This window comes from Trachemys scripta, chromosome 4 (assembly GCF_013100865.1).
Source record: "Trachemys scripta elegans isolate TJP31775 chromosome 4, CAS_Tse_1.0, whole genome shotgun sequence".
Classification (NCBI taxonomy): domain Eukaryota; kingdom Metazoa; phylum Chordata; order Testudines; family Emydidae; genus Trachemys; species Trachemys scripta.
Window position 1 is genome coordinate 31,049,698 of NC_048301.1, and position 19,929 is coordinate 31,069,626.

At 44.8% G+C, this 19,929-nt stretch overlaps 1 protein-coding gene across 2 annotated transcripts in view; it reads left to right on the top strand.

The window, feature by feature from the left end:
* RPS6KA5 (ribosomal protein S6 kinase A5) overlaps positions 1–19,929 on the top strand; it is a 178,645-nt gene that overhangs the window by 29,617 nt on the left and 129,099 nt on the right. For both annotated transcript variants that reach the window (XM_034768087.1, XM_034768088.1), the window contains exon 2: positions 16,962–17,033. In XM_034768087.1, coding sequence (XP_034623978.1) covers positions 16,962–17,033 — 72 coding nt within the window. The remainder of the gene's footprint in view (positions 1–16,961; positions 17,034–19,929) is intronic.

Here is a 19,929-nt window from a genome sequence, read left to right on the forward strand (position 1 = left end):
ACATTCTCTGGAGAGACTATTAGAATGGAAAGAATTCTCACCATAAGATATGTCATCTGTTTTTTTCCCAAATACAGAACAGAAATATTTATAGAATACTTATGTCTTTTCTTAATTATTGATAATTTTACTATTTCCACCTAGTTATGGACCAATACCATTGTCAGGATTCTTTTTGTTTCAAATATATTTAAAAAATCCGTATTGTCCTTAACTCTGCTGATGTTCTCTTAGTTCTCTGATAACTCTTTGCAATCATTTGACCCTCAATGACAAGAGTCTTAGTAGTTTCCTGGAGTCTAGACTCCATATCAATGTAGTAGACCTCAGGACAGTACAATGGACCTTCAGTAGTTCTTTCTGTCCCTGCAGCACTGTGTAGGACAGCCATGTAGTACATGAGCAAACAAGTGGAAGCGTACTTCCTGATCCTAGCCACAGAGTTGAGAAAACTCTGGCTCTGGTGCATTCAATATCACATTTTCACAGTAGCCATATGCCTGGTGGGGGAGAATATGCTAAGAGACTCATTAAGCAAAAAATCTCAAGGACAACACAAATGGTCCCTGAAACAAACAGTTCCCTCATTACTTCTCACAGTGGGGGCCAACTGCTAACTAACTCTTTTGCATCTAGACAGAGCACACAGTTGCAGAGCCTATATTGCCCAAGAGCACGTAGACAGGACATCTCTCTCAGATGCTTCTGTGATGTTCCGCTCTGGTATTATTTGTACTAGTGATCTGCTAGGTCACTCCAATCCTTGACTCTGGGAGCCAGCCTTACCCTGCTCTGCTGTGAGAACCCCCACTTCTGGGCTGTTCATGCACAGCCTCTGACATGTAAGCTGCTCCTTGGATTGTGCAACAAAATGACACTAGCATTGCAATATCTCCGGTTCCAGACAGAACCCTAGGAACCTCCATCTTGCAGTGTCCAGTTATGCCCGCTGGACGCTGAAAGCTTATATGAGTTTGTCAATTTAATAAAGAAATTGATATCCACCAGGCTTGTTATCCCAAGGGGAGTCTCTGTCAGGATTCAAACCAAACACACTGCTTCAGGTAGAATAAACAAACAAATGTATTAACTACAAAGATAAATTTTAAGTAATTATACGTCAAAGCATAACAAGTCAGATTTGGTCAAATGAAATAAAAGCAAAACGCATTCTAAGCTGATCTTAACACTTTCAGTGCCCTTACAAATTTAGATGCTTCTCACCACAGGCTGGCTGGTTGCCCTTCAGCCAGGCTCTCCCCTTTGATCAGCACTTCAGTTGCTTGGTGATTATGTCTGTAGATGGAGGTGGAAGAGAGAGGAGGAGCATAGCAAATGTCTCTCTCTTTTATCATGTTCTTGCTTCCCCCTTGGCTTTGCCCTACCCCCCTTCAGAGTCAGGTGAGAATTGCCTCATTGCAGTCCCAAACTGACCAAAGGAATGGGGTATGAGGGTCCAACAGATCCTTTTGTTGCTGCCTAGGCCAGCATCCTTTGTTCCTGTGAGGCTGGGCTGGGTTTGTCCCATACATGCCCTGATGAGGTGTGAACTGCCTCTCTGCTCTGGGAGAGTTTTTGCCTGGGCTTATTTTAAGCCATGAAGACACATTTTCAGTCTCATAACTATATATATGACATTACAACCTATAGCCTTACAATAAAACTACTGTAACAACAATTACTATAACATCACTATAACAACGATGCTCAGTGCATCATGAGTCTTCCGAAGACACCCAACATGACAAACCTTTTATACCACACAGTCATATTAGAAGGATGAACATGGGGGTGTAGGGTGTTCCCACGAGGTACAGAATGTCACAGGTTCCCTGCTGGACTAGAACAGTTGTCTCTTATCCATCTCTTTTTTTACCATTCCCATATGTAAAGAAGATCATGGCAGATGTGGCCAACATCATATAAATATCACCAACCTGACCTCACCAGCGCTGGTATCCAGATCTTCTGCAGCTAGTCGGGAAACTGCTGGTCTGGCTTCCTTTGCTTCCAGGCCTTTTTCCTCAAAAAAGAGGGCCCTGCATCCAAATCTGTAGACTCTCCATCAGGCAGCATGGTGGATAACTTACTAACTACTATGTTCACAGGTAGTTCAAGCTTTCTTTTGCAATACAGAAAGAAATCCACTCTGAAATGTTATAAACAGAAGTGGAGACATTTCACCTTGTGGATGAATAGTAAGACCTGGTCTTAAGCAGGAATACCTGGAATCTTAGCCCTGGTCTACACTATGAGTTTAGGTTGAATTTAGCAGCGTTACATTGATTTAACCCTGCACCCTTCCACACGACAAAGACATTTTTGTCGACTTAAAGGGCTCTTAAAATCTGTTTCTGTAATCCTCCCCGATGAGGGGATTAGCACTGAAATCGACATCGCTGGGTTGAATTTGGGGTAATGTGGACACAATTCGACGGTATTGGCCTCCGGAAGCTATCCCAGAGTGCTCTATTGTGACTGCTCTGAACAGCACTTTCAACTCAGATGCACTAGCCAGGTACACAGCAAAAGCCCCGGGAACTTTTGAATTTCATTTCCTGTTTGGCCAGCGTGGCGAGTTCATCAGCACAGGTGACCATGCAGTCCCAGAATCGTAAAAGAGCTCCAGCATGGACCGAACGGGAGGTACTGGCTCTGATCACTGTTTGGGGAGATGAATCCGTGCTATCAAAACTCTTTTTCAAAAAATGAAATGCCAAAATATTTGAAAAAATCTCCAAGGGCATGATGGACAGAGGCTACACCAGGGACCCGCAGCAGTGCTGTGTGAAAATTTAAGGAGCTTAGGTATGCCTACCAAAGAGGCAAATAGCTGCTCCGGGTCAGAGCCCCAGACATGCCGCTTCTATGAGCTGCTTGCAATTCTAGAAGGGGCCCCTACCACTAGGTCCACCCATGTCCGTGGACACCTGCTAGGGGGGAGTCTCATGCAATAGGGATTAGGATTTTGGGGACGACGAAGATGAGGAGGATGAGGATAGCGCACAGCACGCAAGCTGAGAAACCATTCTCTCTGACAGCCAGTAACTGTTTATCACTCTTGAGCCAATACCCTCCCACCCTCCCAAGGCGGGCTCACAGAGAAGGCACCTCTGGTGAGTGTACCTTTGTAAATATAATGCATGGTTTAAAAGCAAACATGTTTAATGATTAATTTGCCCTGAAGACTTGGGATGCATTTGTGGCCAGTACAGCCCCTCTTTTTAAATGGCAACCCAACAGGTATGGGAAAGGGGGGCGCTGCTGTTTGAAACCATTCCCACATGTTATGAAGGTTGAAGAAGCTAAAAGATTGTGGCTTACCATGGCTGCCTGCAAGCCGAATTCTGTTGCCTGGCCCTGCGTGTGTGATCTCTCACACCAAACCGGCAGGCCCTCAATGTAAGAGGCAAAATGCGACCTTGTACCAAAAGCACTTGTGCTATGTAATGTTAACAGCTTGGTTCACCGTGAAAGATTCTACCCATTGTTCACTAAAATGTGTCTTTTTAAATACTACTCTCCCTCTTTTTCCTCACGCAGCTGCAAATGTTTCAATGCTCCCACTATTATCTCTGTCCCAGAGGCTAGAGCAGATAAGAAGGTGAAAAAAAACGCACTCGCGATGAAATGTTCTCTGAGCTCATGCAGTCCTCCTGCACTGAAAGAGCTCAGCAGAATGCATGGAGGCAAACAATGTCATAGTCCAGGAAAGCAGAAAATGAATGCGAGGACAGGAGGGACGAACAAGATGAGAGGTGGCGGGAGCAAGATGAGCGGAGGCAGGATGCAGTGCTGAGGCTACTGGGGGATCAAGCTGATATGCTCCGGTGTCTGGTGGAGCTGCAGGAAAGGCAGCAGGAGCACAGACCGCTGCTACTGCCCCTGTGTAACCACCCACCCTCCTCCCCAAGTTCCATAGCCTCTTCACCCAGATGCTCAAGAATCCGGGGGTGGAGGGGTCTCCGGGCACCCAACCGCTCCACCCCAGAGGACTGCCCAAGCAACAGAAGGCTGGCATTCAATAAGTTTTGAAGTGCAGTGTGGCCTTGTCCTTCTCTCCTCCCCTTATCCACCACCGTACCCGGTGCTTCCCTCCTCTCCCACCCTTCCCAGGCTACCTTGGCAGTTATCCCCCTATTTGTGTGATGAATTAATAAAGAATGCATGATTTTGAAACAATAATGACTTTATTGCTTCTGCAAGCGGTGATCAAATGGGGGAGGGCAGTTGGCTCACAGGGAAGTAGAGTGAACCAAGGGGGCGGGTTTTCAACAAGGAGAAACAAACAGAACTGTCACACCATAGCCTGGCCAGTTCTGAAACTTGTTTTCAAAGCTTCTCTGATGCGCAGCGCGCCCTGCTGTGCTCTTCTAATCGTCCTGGTGTCTGGCTGCACTTAACCTCCCACCCCGCTATCAACACCTCCCCTTTACTCTCACAGATATTGTGGCGGACACTGCAAGCAGCAATAACAATTGGAATATTGGTTTCACTGAGGTCTAACCGAGTCAGTAAACTGCGCCAGGGCACTTTTAAACATCCAAATGCACATTCTACCACCATTCTGCATTTGCTCAGCCCATAGATGAACAGCTCTTGATTACTGTCCAGGGTCCCTGAGTATGGCTTTATGAGCCATGGCATTAAGAGGTAGGCTGGGTCCCCAAGGATAACTATAGGCATTTCAACATCCCCCAACTGTTATTTTCTGGTCTGGGAAGTAAGTCCCTTCCTGCAGCTGTTCAAACAGATCAGAGTTCCTGAAAATGCGAGTGTCATGTACCTTTCCTGGCCATCCCATGTTGATGTCGGTGAAACGTCCTTTGTGATCCACCAGTGCTTGCAGCACCATTGAAAAGTACCCTTGCAGTTTAAGTACTGGCTGCCAAGGTGGTCCGGTCCCAAGATAGGGATATGCGTTCCGTCTATCGCCCCACCACAGTTAGGGAATCCCATTGCAGCAAAGCCATCCACTATGACCTGCACATTTCCCAGAGTAACTACCCTTGATAGCAGCAGCTCAGTGATTGCGTTGGCTACTTGAATCACCGCAGCCCCCACAGTAGATTTACCCACTCCAAACTGATTCCCGACTGACTGGTAGCTGTCTGGTGTTGCAAGCTTCCAGAGGACTATCGCCACTTGCTTGTGAACTGTGAGGGCTGCTCTCATCTTGGTTTTCTTGTGCTTTAGGGCGGGGAAAGCAAGTCACAAAGTTCCATGAATGTGCCCTTACACATGCGAAAGTTTCACAGCCACTGGGAATCATCCCACACCTGCAACACTATGCGGTCCCACCAGTCTGTTCTTGTTTCTCAGGCCCAGAATCGGCATTCCACGGTACGAACATGCCCCATTACCACCATGATGTCCAAATTGCTAGGGCCTGTGCTTTGAGAGAAGTCTGTGTCTGTCTTCATCACTATCGTGATCGTGCTGTCGTCGCCTGCTTTTGCATGTTCTGGTTCTGCACATACTGCAGGATAATGCTCGAGGTGTTTACAATGCTCGCAACAGCAGCGGTGAGCTGAGCGGGTTCCAGGCTTGCCATGGTATGGCATCTGCTGGAGAGCAGAGTTGCAGTAGAAGTGGTGGATGACGACGGATGCCACAAGAATAGATATACCGAACGATGAGAGGATCTGCGAGGTGGATTCATGGCACCAGGAGAGCAGAGTTGCAGCGGAAGCGGTGGTTAGATGATGATGGTTAGCGGTCCTACTGCACCGTCTGCTGAAAGCAGTATGGTGGCCGCACAGAAAAAAGGTGCAAAACGATTGTCTGCCTTTGCTTTCACGGAGGGAGGGGCGACTGACGTCATACCCAAAACCACCCGTGACAGTGTTTTTGCCCCATCAGGCATTGGGAGCTCAACCCAGAATTCCAATGGGCATCGGAGACTGCGGGAACTGTGGGATAGCTACTCACAGTACAGCGCTCTGAAAGTCGACCCTAGCCATGGTACTGTGGATGCACTCTGCCGAGTTAATGTGCTTAGTGGGGACACACACAATCGACTGTATAAAATCGCTTCCTAAAAATTGACTTCTATAAATTCGATCTAATTTTGTAGTGTAGACATACCCTTAGAATACCTTTTTACATGTAATGCTTCAAGGTTTAGCCAGAGCTTCCCTGAAAGTGCATTTGGCTGTCATATCGACTTACCACAGTTTTATTAAGGATATACTTATCTTTTTTCACTCCACAGACTCCAGGTTGGTTAATAGTATGGTTAATAATTAATAATAGTACTTAGCTCTTATATAGTGCTTTTCATCAGTAGATATCAAAATGCTTTACAGCCGCTGCCTTCTTGGGGCTTGATCTTTATCCTAAAAAAATTCACCTTATGAACCCCTTGCACAAGCACCCCTAGAGAATGTGTCAAAATGGTTTTCCTGGTATAGCTGTTACATCTTTTAGGAGGGTAGGTGAGCTCAGTGCTCTGGTCTCTCAAGATTTATATGGTATTCCACATGGATAAGGTGGTCTCAGATTTACACCTTTCTTAGCACATTTCTATCAGCTTGTTCTTTCTCAGACCATATATTCACCCAGGCTAATCTTGTCCATGCACTTTGTGTAAAGAGGGCACTCTGTTTCTGATCATCTGATCTTTAGATGTCCCTTCTAGCTCTACATTTCTATGACTCTGACTTCTAACCAGGAAAGATCCGAAGAGGTCATATTTTAAAATCACACCAATCTTATTTATAGAAAAGCTGTTTTAGTTATAACACTGCTAAGAAATTGAATAGTTTTAAATCTCCCCTCCAAGGCCTGTACAGTTTAACTCTTATTTATGGTGCCTAGCTTTACAAGATAGACGGATACAAGAACACTTGCAGTTCAGTTTTAAAAATCACCTAAAATATTTCTAATTTTTGTTATGTAATATGTGGCACATTCAGAATACATGATTATGTAATATGGAGTGAAGGTTTTATTAGCATCGATTTAGGATGACCTGCATGATTCACTTGTAGCTTCACCACTCATGAGTAATGTGGGCATTCCACTAAAATCTGTATATCTCATTACTGTATGTACAGTGAAACTCCGCTATACCGCAATGTTTGGTGTCCAAAAAATTACATTGCGCTAAATGTGGGGTCGCAGTATAGCGGGGTTTCAAGCCCGTCAGTGGTCCCCAAGGCGGTGCATTGATGTGCGCCGCTTAGTGCCCCTAGTGCCCAGCAGGGGAGAGAAGCTGAGGCCCCGTGCCTGCCGGGGACAGAGAGCACTGGCGCCCGCAGCCCTGGAGCTCTGTCCCTGGCAGCACGGGGCCGCGGCTTCTTTCCAAGCCGGAGAGGAGCCGCGGCCCTGCGCCTGCCGGGGACAGAGAACAACAGGGCTGTGGGCGCCGGTGCTCTCTGTCACCAGCAGGCGCGGGGCTGCAGCTTCTCTCCCCTGCCTGGCACTAGGCGGGGGCACATCAATGTCCCGGTAGCCATCATGGCGTTGGGGACCACTGGTACAGTACTGTATTACTGTGTGTCTTAAAGGGGGGCCAAATTGTGATCACGTTATATGCGATTTCGCGTTATGGCGGGGCGCCTTATTGCGGGGTTTGACTGTATTAATGATTAATCAAATATATAACTTACTTTCATAGGCGTGATGTCCCCTTAAACAAGTGTAAAAGATTTGTAATCCCTTAATTACTGGAAATGTTTTTTGAAAAATATTCAGGATTGGGTTACACCTTGTAGGTGGGTTGTCTGGGTATATAACAACAGTGGGGGGCAGGTGGGCAGAGCAATCCAGGAGAAACAGCCATGGAATAATACTGGAAAGGCACAGCCTGAGAAGAGGAAGAGCAGTGAGATAGATGGAGTGCTGCAAGTGAGAGAAAGTAGGAGATGAGCAAGAGAATGTGGAGGAGAGAGTTGTGTGTGTGGTTTTTTTTGTTTTTGTTTAAACTCTACACCAAAATAAGCAATGTAGTCTCAGTAGGGACAGCAGCTAGTCTATGGCTATCTTTGAGAGCACGGGTGGGGGGTGGGGTTTAATATTCCATGATTACTTGGAGATGAGTTCTGGCATACCGTTGTAATGTTCTGTTCAGTATTGTTTCAGATTCATTTTAAGAGGCAAAAGCAAAGAGGGCCAGAGTTTTGCCTGGAGTGTTTGGTGGTATAGTTTTTATTGATAACTTATTATGGAATAGGAATACCCTATGTAAGTGGCTTAACTATATATATTTATTCTTTTTAATGTTTGTGTCAGCACAGTTGAATAACACTTAACACTGTGTCTACTTATGTAGCACCTTTTAATACTAAAGCTGCTTAGGGTATCGAGTTGTAATTGCTCTTCTCCAATATAGAAAAATATTCTTTTCTCTCAAGCTCATTATTGGCAGATTTTTTGAGAATGTGTGCCTGTATTAAGGAATGGTTATTATCTATCCTCACTGTTAAAAATATTTTGCAGTTGTTTTGGGTCTAGATTTATAAAAATAAATTCTCCACTATAATTGTGGAGAGGATGCAAGTACTAATATACTGCCTTTTGCTATAATGGTTTGAGAAGAATGATTCTCTTACTAAAATGTTATAGAAAACAGGAATATTTGGAATTCATCAAAGAGTATTACCATAAGAACTTAAAAATGCTTCTGCAACAGAATAGTTATGGATTTACTAATACTACTGATGGTCCATCCTGTCTTTTGGTTGAGACAAACTATTTCAGAAATGATAAACTTTTCTGAGATGTGCCGGTGAGGAAGAGAAACTGGGTTCCTGATATAGCTGAGCTTTTAACTTGATTTTTGCATTTCCGGGAGATGTCTGCAATGAGTACTTGAGTGGCTTAACCAAGTAAATGAACAAATGAAAAATGAAGTTAAGGTCTTGATCTTACAAACATTTAGGCTTATCATTTTATTCATGTAAGCAATCCCATTAAGGCAGTTTCTGATGGTTAGCTCAATAAAGAAGATTAGAGATTTCTAAAAACTGCATAGACTGAATTGCCCCATTGTCCTTTGCTACCTCGTAATGATAGCTTCTTTGTTTCTCTTACTGTGCAGATAGTTTTTCTTGTTCGGGTGATTTCACATGTGCATTCCACTTTAGGTGTGCACTGCCCCAAGCACAATTTCTGGAAATTTTTCTCTCAGTGGTACGCATTGGGGCAGCTCGAATGCCCTCTGCAGCCCTGCACCTATAGCACTGGTATAAAGTGCCCAGCCGACCCCGCGTCTCTTCAGTTCCTTCTTATAGCTCGTGATGGTTGCTGGAACTGCTATCCTTGCTTTGGCAAGCTCTCTGTGGTATTGTTTTATTATATCTGTACATAGTTAATTATTAGTTTTAGCTAGTTTTAGTGAAGTTCTGTAACTTTGTGTGTTAGTGGAGTTTTTGTGCGTTCTCTGGTGCCAAGGCACGCCTCAGTCACTGGACTTTAAGCCCTGCGCCTCTTGCAACAAAGCTATGCACCTGGGCAACCCGCATTCAAGCTGCCTGAAGTGCCTGGAAGAAGCTCACATTGGGGACTGTTGTCAGCAGTTTTTCCATAGAGGAGTAGTTTTTAGGATTTTAAGAATTTGAGGATGCCGTTTTGCCTATCTCCCGTCCCCCTTTCCCCAGCACCTATGCCTGGGTACTGGATTATGCCAAAGATGCCGGGGTTCAAGATCTGCTCCTCTTGGCCTCGCTCATTCTTGGTCAGCAACGACCACCACACTGTCTTTACTGCTTGGGGGAAGCCCATGGTGCATCCAGGTGCAGTATCTGCCTCTTTTTCCCAAGCCATACCTGGGAAGGCACTCCACCTCAAGAAGCACCTCATGGAGGTCGCCATGAGGCTGCAGTCAGATCCAGACTGAAAAACATCCTTGTTTGGGCCTGCGCATTCGAGGAGCACGCCTCCTACTGTGGAGCCTCAGTCCTGTTCCACTGGTACTAGTGCTACGGACCCCATGCTGGGGCCTAATCGTGAGGCAAGGAAGCATGTGCATAAGCATGACAGTAAATCTTCCTCAAGGCCCAAGAAGGACGTTGTACCCTTCATGAGTTCCAGCAATGGAGAAGCAGCGCATTCCAAGGCTCACACACACAACGAAGTCGCACAGGACACAGGGCCTAGTGGTCCCGGTCACTAAGCTGTGTACCCCTTCCGGATCAACGCCACCAAAATCAAGGGAATCTTTGGTTCTGAGACAGTCCTCTGCTCTGGTTCCGGCTCTGGTTCCAACTTTGGAACAGGTACTGCTGATGCTGTGGAGGCTTGAGTTGGCTCCTGGGCCTAATAAACACTTTGCCCTGGAAAAGATGAGGTCTCCACGTCTCCTGGTGCACTCACCTCCTAAAAGAGGCTGCTCTCCTACCTTGGACTTACCTCTTTCAGGTCGTGTTCCTGATCGTTCCTCTGTGGCTTACATGGTTCTGCCAGCACTGCTGTTCAAGCAGGGCTCTGACTTCTCAGCATGGGAGGACTCTGATGGAACACAAAGTCCATGCCTTTCATACCATTGGCATGACTTTCTGAAGATACTGCCAGCTCAGTGGCAATATCTTCCCTTTCTCAGCATAGGAGTCGTTAGTACCTAGCTCCATGGGTTCCACAACAACTGCTGTTTGGCCATACTGGGAGTCTTGGGCACAATATCCACCTTTGCAACCTTCCCGATTGACACAACAGTACTCTCCTATCACACCACCCTGCCTTTCATCAAGTAGACGTTCAAAACCAGGACTGGAGGATGCACCGATTAGCCTGACTCTGATACTGCTCCCAGAACCAGTGTGTTTCCCCTCATCTTTGTACGCAGCAGTGTCGTCTACTCCTTCCTCCCCTCTGGATGACTACCACCAGTTCCAAGAACTGTTGAGAAGAGTGGCTGATGCCCTTCACTGGAGAAAATACAGGACAGCCTACATCAGTTACTTGATATCTTCCATCCATCGGTACTGGCCAAGGTTGTGCTACCAATGAACAGTGCCATTTTCCAGCTGTCTCAAACTGTCTGGCATGCTCAGGCCACTTGCGTTCCCAACCCAAAGGGGGTGGACAAGAAGTACTATGTAGTGGCAAAGGAGGTTGAGTTTCTGTTTTCTCACCCTCCACTGAATTCTCTGGTTATACAAACAACAACAGAACTGGCCAGGCAGCAACATCCACATTCTACTCCAGCAGGCGAGGGTAAGAGACTGGACTTCCTAGGTAGTAAGGTCTCTTTTTTTTTTTTTTTTTTTTTTTGGCCAGCCTTCAGTTTCAGATCTCCAATTACCTGGCATTATTAGCTAAATATGACTCTCTAAATTACAACCAGTTAGCAGACATTGCGGACAAGCCTCCCCAGCAGGATCGTGCCTGCTTCCAGACTGTCTTAGAGGAGGGCAAGCTGGGCACCAGGACAATGTCCAGGCTGCTGTGGATTCAGCAGACACATCTTTGTACACTGTGGCCACTGGCATCATCATGCAGAGGAAATCCTGGTTGTAGTCTTCTGGTTTCCCCAGGGAGGTGCAGAATACCATTGAAGACCTCCCTTTCAATGAATCTCACCTTTTCAGCTAGAACACCGACAAGTCCCTACACTCCCTCAACGACTCCAGAGCCACCCTGTGATCACTGGATATCTGTACACCTGCACCCAAGCGCAAGTTCTACAGTCCGCCTCCTGCACAACAGTTCAGAGTTCCTCAGTTCGTTCATCAGCAATCATATGAGCCTCCTCGTAAGCGTCAGAGACCCAATGGTCCTGTCCACCTGGTCCATCTGTACAGTCTTCGACACCACACACTCAGCCTTTGCATAAGCGATATTTCTGAATGAATTTAGAGAGCTACCTTGGATCCTTCTGTACTTATGACCCACCTCTTCTTTGGGTGACGCCTAGCACTCTTTCTGCCAGCTTGGAGTGCGAGAACAATGGACAGGTGGGTCTTGGATGTCACTCAACGTGGCTATATGATTGAGATCACGATGCTACCTCATCCACATCTTCCATCACGATCCTGCCTCTGGGACCACTCTCATGACAGTATTCTTGCCCTAAAGGTGGACTCCCTACTGCAGAAGGGAGCAATAGAGGCTGTTCCTATGGCCCTGCAAGACACTGGGTTCTATTCCACATATTTCCTGGTACTCGAGAAGGGAGGATGGAGACCAATCATAGATCTCTATTGTCTCAACCACTTCATATGCAAACCAAAGTTTTGTATGGTCAGCCTTGCAGCCATTATATCCTCACTAGAAAAAAAGGCATGTGGTTTATGACTCTCGATATGCAAGACGCTTATTTCCACATAGATATTCATCATACCTATAGGCAGATGTTGAGATTCACTGTAGGCCCTTGACACTTCCAATACAAGGTTCTACCATTGGGACTCACCACTGCTCTGTGGGTTTCCACCAAATATTTTTTTATAGTGGCGGTCCATCTCCGGCATCAAGGAATCCTCATATTCCCTTAGTTTGATGACTGTCTGCTAGCAGCGCAATCCAGACAAGAAGCTCAAGCCTCGACCTCTCTGCTGCTCCTACTCCTTTCCTCTCCAGGGTTGAGCATAAGCATCAAAAAATTGATATTAGATCCCACAATCCTTAGGCACACGCAGAGATCACATTAATGAATACCCCCGTGAACACAATCTACCAGAGGACAGGTTCCAGATCCTGCAAGAACTGATTGCCATGGTGACTTCCAGTCATTCTGTTCCAGCCAGAACCTGCCTTTCCCTTCTTTGGCACATGGCGGCATACACGTACATCACTACCTTTGCTCATATCACTTCTGCTATCTACAGCTGTGGCTACAGAGAATCTATTCTCCTATACACCATTTTGTGGACCTCTTTTTGACAGTTCCCCCTGAGGTTCTCTCCTACCTTCAATGGTAGACAGACCCAGTTCAGGTTTGCACTGGGATACCCTTTCGTCCGTCCTCCCCATGCATGACGATCATCACAGATGCATCACTGAGTTGATGGGGTGCTGACAGGTGAGCACATGACATAGGGAACTTGGACTGCTCGGGAATCCAGGATGCATATCAACATCCAAGAACTTAGGACGGTAAGAAAAACATGTCATGCATTTCTCCTGTGATGTTCTCATCATGTCAGACAACACCACCACTGTTTACTACATAAACAAACAAGGGGGCTCGAGGTCATCAGCACTTTGTGCAGAAGCGGTTAGTCTCTGAGGGTACATCTACACTACAGCGGGGAGTCGATTTAAGATACGCAAATTCAGCTACGTGAATAGCATAGCTGAATTCGACGTATCGCAGCCGACTTACCCCGTTGTGAGGATGGCGGCAAAATCGACTTCTGCGGCTTTCTGTCGGCAGCGCTTACTACCACCTCTGCTGCTGGAGTTAGAGCGCCGATTCGGGGATTGATTGTCGCGTCCCGATGGGACGCGATAAATCGATCCCCGAGAGGTCGATTTCTACCCACCAATTCAGCCGGGTAGTATAGACCAGACCTGAGACTAGTGCATCACATACAAGGTACTGTTGTTAGCAGCCTATCTTCCGGGGAATCAAAATGTGATTGCAGACTCTCTCAGCAGGAAATTCATGGCCGATCACGAATGGGAGCTATGTGACTTGGTGATTGTTGACATTTTTGACCGCTGGGGACTCTGACCAGAGACCTTTTCGCCTCCTTCACCAACAGCAAATGCATCCAGTACTGCTGCATGGGGGGGCTTGGCACCCTTTCGCAAGGTGATGCCCTAGTCATCCACTGGCCGGACTAGATCAATTTTTGCCTTTCCTCCTCTACTGTTCCTGCCATGGGTCCTCACAAGATGAGATGGGAAAGAGCTATGGTCATCCTGATCACCCCATTCTGGCCTTGTTAATTCTGGTTTCCCCTCCTTCTCTGCATGTCGGCACATCCCCCTGCTTCCGCTGCCGGTTTCTCCAGAACTGCTCACACAACACAGTGGCAGAATCAGACATCCCAATCTGCAGACATGTCACCTGAGAGCTTGATTTTTTGGATGGGCATCTTCACTAGAGCGGAAATGTTCATCAGCAGTGCAAGACATCCTCTCAAGTAGCAGCAAAAAGTTCATGAAGCAATCCTATAGGGCTAAGTGGAAAATTTTCATCTCCTGGTCCCAGCAGAAGGGTATTGCCCCTGTGGCTGTGGGTATTCCTCTTTTCTTGGACTATTTCCTATCCCTGAAGGCATCAGAACTTGCTCTTAACTCCATCGAGGTGCACATGGCAGCTATTAGTGCTTTCCACCCCCTTGTGAAGGGACACTCTGTCTTTATGCACCCCTTGACTACAAGGTTTTGGAGAGGCCTCTTATAGACTTGTCCTCCCATTTAATCCGTAGCTTCCCAGTGGGATCTTAGCCTTAGCCTCACGGCGCTAATGAAATTGCCCTTTGAACTGCTGGCCTCCTGTGTCTTCTTTCTATGAAGGTCACCTCACTGGTAGCTATTATCTTCACAAGGAGGGTAGGCAAACTGCGAGCTATGATGGCGGATTCCCCCCCCCTTTACCATGTTCCAGAAGGACAAAGTTTCCCTGCGCTTGCACCCCAAATTTTTGCCGAAGATTGTTTCCCGTTTTTCATCTCAACCAACCCATCCACTTGCCTGCTTTCTTTCCGAAAGAGCATGCATTATTGGGAGAATGACACTTTCACTCCCTCGGCGTCCGCAGGGCCCTGGCCTCCTACCCTCCTACCTGCAGAGGATGAGATCCTTCAGAAAGTCCCCTAGGTTGTTTATCACTGTAGCAGGAAGGATTAAGGGGCAAGCAATCTCCACTTAGAGGATTTCCAAGTGGATTTTGGGGTGCATTATGTTCTCTTATTGACTATTGGGACTGTCTCTGCCCTTTGGAGTATGAGCCCACCCCACGAGAGCGCAAGCATTGACTTCGGCTGCGCTTCATGACGTACTGCCTATGGACATATGTTGGGCAACAACCTGGAGATCTTTACATACTTTCTCTTCCCATTACGCCTTGGTGCGAGACTCTGTAACAGATGCCTTTTTCAGTGTAGCTGTTTTCTGTTCCCATCATTCTTCCTCTCACCCTCCTCTTAACTAAGTACTCCTTGTCAATTGCCTTCAGTGGAATACAATAGGGAGCATCACTCAAAGAAGAGAAGGTTACTTTCCTGTAACTGGAGATTCTTCGAGATGTGTGGTCCCTATCTGTATTCCACTTCTCTTTCCCCTGGGAACTTCTTGGATTGCGGTGGAGAAGAAACTGAGGGGACAGTCTGTCCGCCCTGCCCTTTTTCACCTTGTACAAAAGCATGAGACGAAGCAAGGGTGCATGCGTGGATGAATGCACACTACTACTTTCAAAATCTCCAGCTCCGGACACATGACGTATGTGTATAACCCTTAGTGATCTACAGATAGAGACCACACATCTCAAAGAACCTCCAGTTACAAGTAAGTAATATCCTCTTCCTTCCACCTTGTCCCCCCCTACCATATCCATATAGGTTGCAATCCTTGTCATACAGGTTTTGTTGGAACTTGCAGACTCTGCTTAGAAATTCTTATCAACTGAGTAAGTTAACTCCATCTCATATCAAGGCACAGTCTGCTACAGCTCAAGCAGCCTCCTTTGGCTTTTTAAGAGGCATCTCTATATTTGAAATCTGAAGAACTGCTTATTGGAGCTCCATACATGTTTACAAACTATTATTCTCTAGTGTCAGCCTCTAGATCTGATACACAGTTTGCAGGGAAGTTTTACAGTACTTATTTAAATAGGACTCCTAGCACCCAGCACCTGAGAGAGAGAGAGAGAGAGAGAACTGTTTGCTAGTTGCCTTCAGTGGGATCTATGTGGATACATAATTGAAGAAAAATGGTTACTTATCTTATAGTAACTGTGGTTCTTCAAGATGTTTTGTCCACACAGATCCTATGATCCACCCCCCTTCTCTGCTAATCTAAAGTCCTTTTAGCTTTGGGGGTTCTGTATTGGTGAAGGAACTGAATAGCAGTTAGGACTGCCCTGCTCTTTGTGCCCTCAAGGGAAGAGCTTAAGGACAGTCAGGGCTCATGCAGGGGCCCAATGTATACTGCTAGTCAAAAAGAATCCAGTCTTAGGTGCATGCGCATACAAAGTGGTATCCATGTGGATAAAACATTTTGAAGAACCAGAGTCACTGTAAGGTAAATAACCATTTTTATTAGTTTTGGAAGGAGCTACATGTATTTACAGAAATTAATAGCTTTGTAATGTAGTAACTTATAAAATTCCTGGTAGTGCATCCAGTTAGAATGTATTCAAATTATATATGTGATATTCTTGTCATTTGAATACTCCTGTTTAATGAGTCTTCAAAATACTGTTTTAATTTAATTTCTTCTAAAATGCCACTGGGAAACATATTGAATACAGAGTCCCAGATCCTGCAAATGTTCCCTCTGGATAGATCTCTTGTGCCCATATGGAACAAGTTGCAGCATCAGGGTCGGAATCAGCGCAAAAATGCTTTCACCTTTAGAGCACTTAATTTTTTTTAGAATAATGAATAAGGCCCTGATCATGCAAACACTTATGTATCTGCTTGAGAAGATATTTCTCACATGTAACTTATGGTGGACCACTTTGTACAAGAAATCCTATCACAGACTGATCTCCTTTACCAACACCTCTGTTCCCGAGTACTTAGTTCTCAAAACCTTTTGTTTTGTGAATGACCTGGAAGATCCCTGTGGACAACTGGTAGTTGAAAGAAAATAGCTTGAGAGTTACTACCCTGGACTGTAATTTGGTTTTATTTTAAATGTACAAAAATGTGGGTTGTTTTTTTTTTTTTGTTTTTTTTTTTTTTAAGTTTCAAATTGAAATGGTACAGTGTTCTTTTAGGGTTCCTTTTTTTCTCTTCCATCCATTAAAATGTTCTCAAAGTGCAGAAATGTGTCGGAATATCTGATGTATCAATGTGTTGCATCTCTGAAGATTTTGACATGGAAATTTTTTTCTTTTTTCTCAGCAAATTTGACAGGCCATGCAGAGAAGGTGGGCATTGAAAACTTCGAACTCTTGAAAGTTCTTGGAACAGGAGGTAAGACTTTTCTTCTAAGGTGACCTTTGGAGGTAATGTTCTTTAGTGCAGTTCTGTTTCCTAGCTCAGTTTTTGGAAGAAATTATCTAGGGAGTAATTGGGGGATTACTAAAAATTATTTAGGGGGATTTGTCTTATAAAATAAGGCAAAGACAACCTGGGATAGGTAAAGAACAAATATGCACAATTATATCAAATTTTTTTCACATAAAAGAAGCATCCTTTTGAAAAGATGGGCAAATAGAACATTGACCAGTGATTCACATGACAGTATAACAAAACATTTAAAATCTGGTACTAAGTTATAAGGCATACGCTTGAAGTTTTCATTAAATTCTTCAGACCACTACAGTTGATGAAGATCACAGTTTGTGGAAAAACAGGGAAGTCTGCATTTTCATCAACAGGAGTCTTAATTCTTTTTAACTACACTTTTTCACAGAAGTATCATTGGTGGCTATGTCTGTTTTGTCATGCAAGCAGAATACCACTACTTTTTAAGAAGATAAATGAAAGCACTCCGTATTGGACTTTGGATTTTATTATGGTAGGGGGAGCTTTGCGTGTGTGTGCATGCATGCATGCACTTTTTAAAAAACATTTAGCGCTAGAGAAAGATGGTGGGTTGATATTTCAAGAGAAAAGATTCCCTCTCTGTACTTAGAAAATGTACAGCAAGAGTAATAGCAGTATATGCTTCCTCTCTCTGTTTTTGCCACTGTTCTTCAACACTAACTTGGAGGAACAAGGGTTGCAGTGGTAAGAAAGGATTTCATATCTGTGGCCGTTCAGTGATTGTGCTCTGTGGGATTGCCAAAGAATTCCAATTGTGAGAATAGATTTTAATGTGGTGGGCACTTAACTGCTGAGATCACTGAGTTCTCAGTTTAATTGAGATCACCAATTCCTTTTATATAAGCCATCAAATAATCCGGAGTAGGCGAGAGGACTCATGGTGACCGCAAAATTCCATATTGCATCTCTTGCTAATTAGTTCAAATTTGGTAATCCGGCAAAAGCAGTTGCCAAATTGCTTATTCTCCTCAGAGAAATCAAAATGTCCTACATCCCTGTTTATGTCAAAATCAGAGGAGGAAGTGTAAATGGTAGAAAAATAAATTGGGGCAATGCCTTGTGCAGAAGCAGGGAAAGATCTCATGATGCTCCCTGCCCACGTGGTGTGGGAAAACACCTCGCATACCAAGCATCTCAGAGCAGGTGGAAGAACATTCTCCAGAGAAAATTAACAATCCTAGTATCCGTGAGGAACATGGACAAATGTCAGAGGATACCCTTCCACATTCCACTCATCTTGCTGTGGAGTTTCTGTAGCTAGATTTTAAAAATTTCTAGGGGAAAAAAAGGGGGGGGAATCCACTAAGGTCTAAGGAGGTGCTAGCTGACTTCTTTTCCAGTGAAGATGGAGCCTTAGGAGGCTGTGATGCACAAATTTTAGATTTTAAGGTAGATGGAATTAGTGTGATCATCTAGTGTCTGACCTGAATAAAAAAGGTCATAGGACTTCCCTGAATTATTTCCTGTTTGAACTAAAGCATATCTTTTAGAAAAGTATCCAACCTTCATTTTAAAGTTGCCAGTGATGGAGAATCCTCCATAATCCTTGGTAAATTGTTCCAATGGCTAATTACTTTCATTCTTAAAAATTTGTCTCTGATTCCTAGTTTGAACCTGTCTAGCTTTAAAGTCCAAACGTTGTATCTTGTTATATGTTTCCCTGCTAGATTGAAGAGCCCTTTCTTATCACATTTCTTTTCCCATGTAGGTACTTAAAAATTGTGATTAAAGTCACAGTTAACCTTCCTTTGTTAAACTAAGCGGTTTGAGCTCCTTATGTCTATTCCTATAAGGGAGGGGTTCCCAAACTTTTTCTCCTGACGCCCACCTGTGCAGTTACAATAGGCATTATGGCCCGCTATTAACACATTAATTTTGTTACATATGTATAAACTAACACTAAATAAACAAGGTACATGTTTACTTTTCATTTTAGTGTAAATGATTGTAATAATAGAAATCCTTAGCAATATGCAGTCAAAGAAATGCTTCAAGATCTTTGAAACCAAGCAGTTTTAGTAAAACTACACTTTAAAAAAATGTGTTTAAACAGGGAGAAAACAATTTGTATAAAACTGAACATAAGCAACGCAACAAAGTTAACAAAATTGTTAAGAAAAAAGTTATTTGATTTTAAAACAAAATAGTTGTCCAACTTTGAACACTATATTGTTTTCAATTTTTAGTGTAAAATCTGAATTTCTGTGCTGGGTAAGTAAAGACCCAACCCTATTCTCTACTAATTAGAAAAGAGTCAAATACTTTATATTTGTAGTTACAATAACTTACAGACCAGGAGTCTTCTTAATGGGATGGATGTGCCTGCTTCTCCTTGCACTGGTTTTCCAGCTGGTGATGTCTGTTAGTGGGGCTCAGCCTGATCTCATTTTCAATTTTCAGCCTTTCAGCCAGCTCAGGGTGCAGGCAGGAGGTAGTTAGGAGCTTTGTCCCCGGGGGAGTATAACTCAGGGTGTAGGAAGAGGGGGTGGCTACAGCCGGTGTTAAGGCAAGGTGGTAACTCAAAGTGCAGGCAGGGGCTGTGTCCGAAAGGGTGCTGCTGCTATGGGGCCCGACCTTGCACTCGCTCCCTCATTAACAGTGGGGGCAGCTCTGCTCCTTGTGGCTCTGTGAGTGCCGTGCTGTCCTGCACATTCACTGTGGCTGTGGACACTAAGGACTACAGTTACACTTGAGCCTGGCGGGTGTGGCATCCATTATTCAGCCCACATGGGGAAGCTAATCTGGATGCACAGAGCATCTGGTGTTGCTGTGCTCCCCCTCCCCGCTCCAGGGAGCTCAGGGCTGGAGGGCGAGTGTTGAT